Consider the following 10696-nt stretch of genomic DNA (forward strand, 5'->3'; position numbering starts at 1 on the left):
TAACTAGTCATCATTCACTACTTATTAATGCCTTATTATAGTGGCTTATTAACATGCAAATTAGTAAGATATTGGCCCTTAACTAGTCATCATTCAGTACTTATTAATGCCTTATTTGGCATGGCCTCATTATAACCCTAACCCTCAAACCCTAACCAAATAACTCTAATTTAAATCTTTGTTACCTACAATATGTTCCCCTATTGTCCAAAAACCACTAAATTACGGTAAGTCTTTGTTTCTTAGAATATGTTCCCCATACTAAAGTGTTACCAAAAACACATAACTTTCTCTTGAACTTGAAAAAAAAACCATTTTATTTTTCACTAAGAAGGTTGGATGACTGCTCATCTGAAACTAAAGGGGTTCGGTACCTCCAACAAGGTTAAGAACCACTGTCCTACGGTGTGCAGTGAAGCATGTTTAGATATTCCTCGTCCTGCAGGGATGATACTTGGAAGAAACTCACTTTATTTGTCGCCATGGATGCGAGGATTAGTGATTTAGAAGTAGTTATTGTTGACTGCGGATGGATTTTAGCTGCTAACTAGCTAACCATGTCTTCAAGTACATGAATTTACCATGAATTGATGAACGTCGACCCCGACTTAAACAAGTTGAAAAACTTATTGGGGTGTTACCATTTAGTGGTCAATTGTACGGAATATGTACTGTACTGTGCAATCTAATAATAAAAGTTTCAATCAATCAATCAATCTTCGCGAGGGTGTTTCAGTGTTATAACTTCACCTTTATCTTTAGTTTTTAAGCCAAAATGCGTCCATTCTCCCTTTTCTGTCTACACACTGTGTCTGCTTGTAAGTACTCTGTGATTGTGCGCTGCCGAACATGCTCCTCTGTCTGCTTGTAAAAGCAGCAATGCCAAGATGCAACGACAATGTGCCTTCATGCCCGTTAAAAAAAAAAAGGGGGGGAGGAACATTGGTACTTTTTAGAGGGGGTATAGTACGGAATATGATTCACTAGTATCGAGGTACTATACTAGTACTGGTATACCGTACAACCCTAGCCAACACTCACTCTTTTTCTCCTCTGAACTATCAGGCTCCTTGGATTCTTGGCCTGTTTCCACGGTGACCGTCGTGACCGTCTGGGGCTGGACCCTGGCGGGTGTCTGGGCCCGCTTGGGCCGTGTCTTGGAGCCGGGTGGCGGTGTCTTTTTCCCCGTGGGCGTCTTGAGCGCCGGCACCAAAGGAGATAAGGGAGGACTTTTAGGAGGAGCCGGTGACGGAGGTCTTGTTCTGGGCTTAGGAGTGCTGCTGAGACAGGAGAGGAGAAATCAGACAAATGAGTCTCCAGGTGCAGTTGTGTAGGAAAATGATAACTAGGTGAAGTGGAAGTTGCATTCTTTGGCTCTGAGTGTGAGATGAAACCATCAGTGTGGAAGACCTGGTTCTGTTTGCAAACAGCTCTGCTGCTGCCAGACTGCCGGAACAAAGTCCAGCATAACTTTTCTTAGTAGTTAGATGAGAGCCTCTCCGACCATCTGTCTCAAACAAACCTGCTCCCTGCTCACTGACTAAAACCGGTGCGTCCAAATTATGGCCCGGGGGACATTTTTGGCCAGGAGCTTGTTTTTTTATTGGCCATCGGCATATTCTAAAAGTTAAATTCATGAATTGTTATTAGGATAAGATATCAGAGGAACCTCCATGAACAAAGCCTTCCTTGTACAAACATTACAATTTACAAGCCACAGGCAAAATAAAAATATGCTACTTTGTAGAGATGTCCGATAATAGCATTTTTTGCCGATATCCGATATTGTCCAACTCTTAATTACCGATTCCGATATCAAACGATACCGATATATACAGTCGTGGAATTAACACATTATTATGCCTAATTTTGTTGTGATGCCCCGATGGATGCATTAAACAATGTAACAAGCTTTTCCAAAATAAATAAATCCAAGTTGGCTCTGCCATATTTATTATTGAAGTCACAAAGTGCATTATTTGTTTTAACATGACTTAGAAACAGCAGCTTGCAATTTGGGACATGCTCTCCCGAGAGAGCATGAGGAGGTTCAGGTGGGCGGGGTTGAGGTGGGGGGTAGAGGGTGTATATTGTAGCGTCCTGGAAGAGTTAGTGCTGCAAGGGGTTCTGGGTATATGTTCTGTTGTGTTGATGTTGTGTTACGGTGCAGATGTTCTCCCCAAATGTCAATCGATCAATCAATCAATGTTTATTTACATAGCCCTAAATCCCAAGTGCCTCAAAGGGCTGCACAAATCACAACAACATCCTCGGTAGTGTGTTTGTGTTTGTCATTCTTGTTAGGTGTGGGTTCACAGTGTGGCACATATGTGTAACAGGGTTAAAGTTGTTTATACGCCCACCCTCATTGTGACCTGTATGGCTGTTGACCAAGTATGCCTTGCATTCACTTGTGTGTGTGAAAAGTCGTAAATATTATGTGACTGGGCCGGCACGCAATTGCAGTCAGTGCCTTTAAGACTAGCCCCCAATATTGCTGCTTGGGTGGAAAACGGGAGATTTTTGGGAGGGGCACTAAAATTACAAAGTCTCCCAGGAAAATCGGGAGGCTTGGCAAGTATGACTGGGAGACGCAACTGCTCTGTACTTCTCCCTATGTCCGTGTACCACTTCATACAGCGGCATTTTAAAAAGTCATACATTTTACTTTTTGAAACCAATGCCGATAATTTCCGATATTATATTTTAAAGCATTTATCGGCCGTCCGATATTATTGGACATCTCAACTACTTTGCAGTTATTTACAGCATTTGTTTTGCTCGCTCAATATTAGTCCAAAGATAGCAATGGACTAATATACATTCAGGAAGTATCCACAGCGTTGTTGACACTGCCTCAACCCCCCACGTCCACTGGACGACAGGAAAATTAACGGACAAGGTAAAGTGGATTTTATTTTGAATACTCTTCATTGTGGTAACCTGGCTGTTAAAGTTAAGGAGTTGTTTGTCATTTCAAACTGTGAGTGCACCACCGGGTTAGTGACTTTGTGTGTGTGGTGTTGCTGTTGTTGTGTGTGTGCTGCAAATGAGGACACTTCAGCGAGTTGGATCAATCACCGCCTTGTCATGTTTATTATTTGACATACAGACCTGTACAGTTCTTTATATTGTGTTCGAAGTGTACAGTGGAACCTCGACTTACCAAAAAAAGGTGAAATAACTGAAAACATATTTTATATTCTAGTTTCTTCAAAATAGCCACCCTTTGCTCAGATTACTGCTTTGCACACTCTTGGCATTCTCTTCTCGACGAGCTTCAAGGGGCTGGAAAACCATTTCAGGTGACTACCTCTTGAAGCTCTTGGAGAGAATGCCAAGAGTGTGCAAAGCAGTAATCGGAGCAAAGGGTGGCTATTTTGAAGAAACTCGAACGTAAAAATGTTTTCAATTATTTTGCCTTTTTTTTTGTTAAGTACATAACTCCATATGTGTTCATTCATAATTTTGATGCCTCCAGTGACAATCTACAATGTAAATAGTCATGAAAAGAAAGAAAATGCATTGAATGAGAAGGCATAAGGCATGTCCCAAATTTTGGCCTGTAATGTGTGTTTATATACATATATATATATATATATATATATATATATATATATATATATATATATGTGTGTGTGTGTGTGTGTATATATATACACACACACACACATATATACATACATACATATACAATATATACATATGTATGTATACATACATATATACACACACACACACACACACATATATCATACATACATACATACATACATACATACATACATACTTACATATATATATGAGAGTGGCCGTTTGCAACCCGAGGGTCCCTGGTTCAATCCCCACCTAGTACCAACCTCGTCACGTCCGTTGTGTCCTGAGCAAGACACTTCACCCTTGCTCCTGATGGGTGCTGGTTAGCGCCTTGCATGGCAGCTCCCTCCATCAGTGTGTATACACCCACATACATATATATGCATACATATATACATATATATGCATATATATATGGTAACATAAGCTAAGTTTGAAAGGGCGGCATAGCTCGGTTGGTAGAGTGGCCGTGTCAGCAACTTGAGGGTTGCAGGTTCGATTCCCGCTTCCGCCATCCTAGTCACTGCCGCTGTGTCCATGGGCAAGACACTTTACCCACCTGCTCCCAGTGCCACCCACACTGCTTTAAATGTAACTTAGATATTGGGTTTCACTAAGTAAAAGCGCTTTGAGTCACTAGAGAAAAGCGCTATATAAATATAATTCACTTCACTTAAATTTGAGAAAGTTGCAAACCACTCTGTTAAATATCATAAATTGTCCACATATAAGTTTGTTGAAAGAAATATTAAAACATTTTTTTCTGTCTGCCTAAGTTTTCTATTTGGATTCTACTCATGGTCAACAAACAACAGGAAAAAAAACAAACACAAAGTTGGTGTCTGTATCAGCGACACTCGCCCTGTTTTTACCGTGAGTAAATCCTCAAGAACTTGCAAATTTTTGGGTGAAAAATGTAATTACTATGTTAATTATTTGTACTTTTCCGTTAAAAAAATGCTCTTTTTGCAATGTAGAACAGCACATCTCATTCAAGCAAAGTCACTTATAATGTAAAAGTTACTAGAAAATAGTTAAAGATATAACATTTGTATTCTTCTTAAATTAGAGCAGAAGATTAACGTCAAGCTCCCAGAGTATTACAAGTAGACATTATTTATGGTTTTATCAGTACAAGAGGATGCAGTCCCCGTGAGTGATGGGGATCTACTGTCCTGGACTTGGTGTTGGATCCACAAATAAAGTTTCTACTAAAAGATATTTTTCAATGTGTTTATGATATGATTGGATTACCTGGACTCGGGCTGGGATCTCCTTGTGATGGTGGTTGGTGACGCCGTCAGTCTTTTCTTCTGTACCCTTTCTTTTGTGAGTGCATTCTTCTCTTGCTCATTTTCTCGCTCCTTGTCTTTCTTTTCTTTCTTCTTTCTGTCAACCTGGGAGAGAACAACAAGAACATTTGTGTCATTATCATACTTGACAACCCTCCCGGATTTTCCGGGAGACTCTCGAAATTCAGCGCCTCTCCCGAAACCTGCCGGGACAAATTTTCTCCCGAAAATCTCCCGAAATTCAGGCAGAGCTGAAGGCCACGCTTGAGTGAGGACAGCCTGTTTTCACGTCCGCTTTCCCACAATATAAACAGCCTGCCTGCCCAATGACGTTATGACTGTAGAATGATGGAGGGCGAGTTCTTGGTTTCTTATGTTGGTTTATTGTTAGGCAGTTTCATTAACGTCCTCCCATCACAGTAACAACACACAACAACAGCAGTCACGTTTTCGTCTACCGTAAAGCAGTTTGTCTGCCGTAAACAGCAATGTTGTGACACTCTTAAACAGGACAATACTGCCATCTACTGTACATGCATATGTGACAATAACATCTACGGCTTTTGGAGAGTGCAGTGCACAACTGCTCACACAACAAGGAGACGAAGATGGAAGATTCCAGACTAGTGCATTTGATGAAAGCACTTTTGTGCGTGCAACACAGCAATGCATCATCAGAGAGGGTGTTCAGCATGGTTAGAAAAATAGTGACAGAGAATAGAACAAGGATGGACAATTCAACCCTTAACTCAACAATGAGTGTTATGTGTATGTACATGTGTAAATAAATGAACACTGAAATTCAAGTATTTCTCTCATTTATATATTCAGTATATATATATGTGTATATATATATATATATATATATATATATATATATATATATGTATGTATGTATATATATATATATAGCTAGAATTCACTGAAAGTCAAGTATTTATTATATATATATATATATATATATATTAAAAAAAAAAAATATATATATATATATATATATATATATATATATATATATGAAATACTTGACTTAGTGAATTCTAGCTGAAAATATACTCCTCCCACATTAACCACGCCCCGCCCCCCATCCCAACCACGCCCCCCGTCCCACCACCCCACCCCCAACCTCCAAAGGTTGGTAAGTATGGTCATTATCAAAGAGCCACCTAATCACCTGGCATCATATGCAGTCATATTCATAACTGCCTGAGGAAAGTTGAACTCATTATTCTTGTTAGTTGCCTACTATCTTTCTATTTTGGACACTTTAGAAGTCAGCCTGGAGGGTATCTCTGCCCTCAGGCTGGCAGATTTCTACTTTACATGCTCCCACTGCTGTTTGTGTGAAGATGCAGCCAGCAGCCAAATGTATTTTTACCAGCCTGCAGAGAATATGCATTAATATTCATCAGGATAGTCCCAGGTCTCATATGGACATTTAGCTACTCGTCCAGTACGCGATTAATAATAATGACCTGCCCTGCAAACGTCTATGGCCAGCAGCAGTTATCTCAACATGCAAACTGACAGTGCCTTTGAGCAAGCCACTCAACACAACAGCTATTTGACTTTATACCACTCAAGGAAGAAACCATATATTTATTGTTTAGATCAAGCCTGGGCAATGATTTAAATTTAGAGCAGAAAATGTGTCTATTTTTATGAACACTAATACAAAACCTCACAATAATGTCTGATTGAAAGCTAAAAATGTTATGAAAGACCGCCTGAAAAAACAGAATGGATTTTTTTTTTTTACTGAATGAGACACCCAGAATGTACATAAAAATAAAGAATGTGGGATTTACAATATTAACTATGAACGATAAAACATTGAATATTGACAAAATATGATACAATCTGATGTATCTGATATATCACTTAGTTGTAAAAATCTCCTTTCGCGTCCGTCCCTGGCTGGCTGCTTTGGAAACACTCGGTGGAAACGCTCTCGAATCCACACTGAGATGCTGTGACTTAGATTACCAGAGTAACTAATTACATTACCATAGTAACTAGTATATCATGTGAAAGGGCAGAGTCCAAACATCGAAATTAGAGATGTCCGATAATATTGGACTGCCGATAATATCGGCTGATAAATGTTTAAAATGTAATATCGGAAATTATTGGTATCATTTCAAAAAGTACAATTTATGACTTTTTAAAACGCCGCTGTACGGAGTGGTACCCAGACAGAGCGCCAATAAACCTTAAAGGCACTGCCTTTGCGTGCTGGCCCAGTCACATAATATCTACGGTTTTTCACACACACAAGTGAATGTAAGGCATATTTGGTCAACAGCCATACAGGTCAGACTGAGGGTGGCCGTATAAACAACTTTAACACTGTTACAAATATTCGCCACACTGTGAACCCACACCAAACAAGAATGACAAACACATTCCGGGAGAACATCTGGACCGTAACACAGCATAAACACAACAGAACAACTACCCAGATACCCCTTGCAGCACTAACTCTTCCAGGACGCAACAATATACACCCCCTGCTACCCCCTAACCGGCCCCCAACCCCGCCCACCTCAACCTCCCCATGCTCTCTCAGAGAGAGCATGTCCCAAATTCCAAGTTGCTGTTTTGAGGCATGTAAAAATAAAAAATAAAACACTTTGTGACTTCAATAATAAATATGGCAGTGCCATGTCGGCATTTTTTTCCATAACTTGAGTTGATTAATTTTGTAAAACCTTGTTACATTGTTTGATGAATCCAGCGGGGCATCACAACAAAATTAGGCATAATAATGTGTTCATTCCACTACTGTGTATAGCGGTATCAGTTGATATTAGAATCGGTAATTAAGAGTGGGACAATATCGGCAAAAAAGCCATTATTGGACATCTGTAATTGAAATACTTTGAAACCATCATTACACATCATAATGGCAGCTATAGTTTCCATCTCAAAGATCTAAAAAACTTTGGGAGAATGTCTGGCGGGTGGGATTGAAAAGTTTAACAGACCTTTTAATCCGGTGCGCCCTATCGTCCGAAAAATACGGTAAATCAGGATTAAATAAACTCTGCTTCTTCCAACTCCTTTTTGGACACGTTGAATTGTGCAGGTGTAAATAGGTAATGTACTTCAATGTCTTGTATCAGAAAGAGTACTAGTGATTGTACACAATAGCACACGTCTTACCGGCGTGGAGTTCCGTTGCCGTTGGCGCTGGGTGATGTCCGGCGTGCTGGCGGAGGAGAGCCTCCAGCGCTCGGCGGAGTTGTGGTGCGGGTGGTGGGAGCAGGCGTTCAGCGGGCTGGCCGAAGCTGAACGGGAGCAGTGGTGAGAGTCTGAGTAGCATGTGGACATGCAGAGACAGGAGTCACACACCATGCGGGCTGCTCTTAAACATGCACTTCACATGAAACCAAAAACTTCTAGGCCACATTTTCCTGGGGCCAAAAAGTATTTAGTCAGCCAGCGATTGTGCAAGTTCTCCCACTTCAAATGATGACAGAGGTCTGTCATTTTCATCATAGGTACACTTCAACTGGGAGACAGAATGTGGGAAAAAAATCCAGGAATTCACATTATAGGAATTTTAAAGAGTTTATTTGTAAATTATGGTGGAAAATAAGTATTTGGTCAAGCATTCAAAGCTCTCACTGATGGAAGGAGGTTTTGGCTCCAAATCTCAGGATACATGGCCCCATTCATTCTTTCCTTAACACGGATCAATCGTCCTGTCCCCTTAGCAGAAAAACAGCCCCAAAGCATGATGTTTCCACCCCCATGCTTCACAGTAGGTATGGTGTTCTTGGGATGCAACTCAGTATTCTTCTTCCTCCAAACACCAGCAGTTGAGTTTATACCAAAATGGATACATGGATGATACAGCAGAGGATTGGGAGAATGTCATGTGGTCAGATGAAACCAAAATGGAACTTTTTGGTATAAACTCAACTGGTGGTGTTTGGAGGAAGAAGAATAACGTACACTTATTCAGCCTGTTGTTCACGGTTCTTTATTTATTTCAAATGTCTATTTTTGGTGTTGGGTTTTATTAAATATATTTCCCCAAAAAAGTGGACTTATACCACAGCGCGATGTATATATGTTTTTTTCCTTTTTTTTAAAATGCATTTTCAGCAGGTGCGACTTATATTCCGGAGCCACTTATACTCCGAAAAATACGGTAATCTTTTGTGGACCACTTAAGTGAAATTGGATAATTCCCCTCAGCACACACTGCAAAAACTGCAATGTAAGTAAGATGAAATATCTCAAATAAGGCTGATATTTGCTTATTTTCTGTCTGATAAGATCATTCTTCTTACTAAGCAGATTTTATGTTAGTGTTTTTACTTGTTTTAAGGGTTTTGGTCCTAAATTAACTCAGTAAGATGTTACAGCTTGTTGCTGAGATGTGATGACCTATATTGAGTAAAACATGCTTGAAACTAGAATATCAACTGAAGCAAAGTTGTGTCATCAACACTCACAAGTACAAAACTACTCTTTTAAATAATTTCTTACTTCAAGCATGAAAAAAAAATTGTGATGCCAAGATATGTCATTATGTCAAGATAATGGCAGCAGTATTAACTTCAAGTCCTACTGAAAGCCACTACTAGTCTGATAGTTTATATATCAATGATGAAATATTAACATTGCAACACATGCCAATACGACCGCTTTACTTTACTAAATTGCAATTTCATATTTCCCGCGGAGTTTCTTGTTCAAAACGTCACAAAATGATGACGCAATGATGACGTGTGTTTGTGACGTTCTTGGTTGGAGGGGACATATTAGCCAAGCACCACTCACGGCTAAAAGTCGTCTCTTTTCATCGCATAATTACACAGTATTCTGGACATCTGTGTTGCTGAATCTTTTGTAATTTGTTCAATTAATAATGGAGAAGTCAAAGTAGAAAGATGGAGGTGGGAAGCTTTTAGCCTTTAGCCACAAACACATGGTGTTTCCTTGTTTAAAATTCCCGCAGGTGAAGCTTTACCATGGATCAGAGCGGTCAAGCGAACATGGATCCGACTACATGTCAACCGGCAGTTTTCGGTGAGAAAATTGTGGAAATAAGTCGCCTCTTACCGAAGATCAGCGGAGCCAGCGACCTCCTCCAGCTGCCGTGACTTCTCTCAGAGACTCTGTCGTTAAAACACCCGTGGCCACAGCCCTCCGACTTTAAGGTACTATTTAACTCACTAAAACACTAGCAAAACAATAGGCAGATAAGAGATTTTCCAGAATTATCCTAGGAAATGTGTCTAAAAACATCGTAATCGCTCCCACTGCAATTGCCTTTTTTTTTGTTAACTTTTTTTTCTCTAGTCCTTCACTCTAACTTTCCTCATCCAGGAATCTTTCATCCTCACTCAAATTAATGGGGAAAATGTTGCTTTCTCGGTCCGAATAGCTCTAGCTGCTGCTGGCCATGATTATAAACAATGTTCAGATGTGAGGAGCTCCACAACCCGTGACGTCACGCGCACATCGTCTGCTACTTCCGGTACAGGCAAGGCTTTTTTATTAGCGACCAAAAGTTGCCAACTTTATCGTGGATGTTCTCTACTAAATCCTTTAAGCAAAATATGGCAATATCGCAAAATGATCAAATATGACACATAGAATGGACCTGCTATCCCCGTTTAAATAAGAAAATGTAATTTCAGTAGGCATTTAATTTAAGAATATTTTCCACATATTGAGCAAAAATGTCTCTTTTTTTCTACCAAGAAAAGTGCACTTGTTATTAGTGAGAATATACTTATTTTAAGGTATTTTTGGGTTTGTTGAGGTAAGCTAATTTTACTTGGTTTGGA

General features: G+C 39.8%; 1 protein-coding gene across 7 annotated transcripts in view; it reads right to left on the minus strand.

Moving 5' to 3' along the window:
* LOC133539549 (MAP7 domain-containing protein 1-like) overlaps positions 1–10696 on the minus strand; it is a 98668-nt gene that overhangs the window by 16905 nt on the left and 71067 nt on the right. For 4 of the 7 annotated variants that reach the window (XM_061881537.1, XM_061881539.1, XM_061881535.1 and 1 more), the window contains 3 exons: positions 8055–8203; positions 4852–4994; positions 1042–1280 (listed from right to left, as the gene is read on the minus strand). In XM_061881537.1, the coding sequence (XP_061737521.1) occupies positions 1042–1280; positions 4852–4994; positions 8055–8203 (531 nt within the window). The remainder of the gene's footprint in view (positions 1–1041; positions 1281–4851; positions 4995–8054; positions 8204–10696) is intronic. The other 3 variants (XM_061881540.1, XM_061881538.1, XM_061881536.1) reach the window with 2 other exon arrangements.

The sequence above is a fragment of the Nerophis ophidion genome, linkage group LG21 (assembly GCF_033978795.1).
Source record: "Nerophis ophidion isolate RoL-2023_Sa linkage group LG21, RoL_Noph_v1.0, whole genome shotgun sequence".
Classification (NCBI taxonomy): Eukaryota; Metazoa; Chordata; class Actinopteri; order Syngnathiformes; family Syngnathidae; genus Nerophis; species Nerophis ophidion.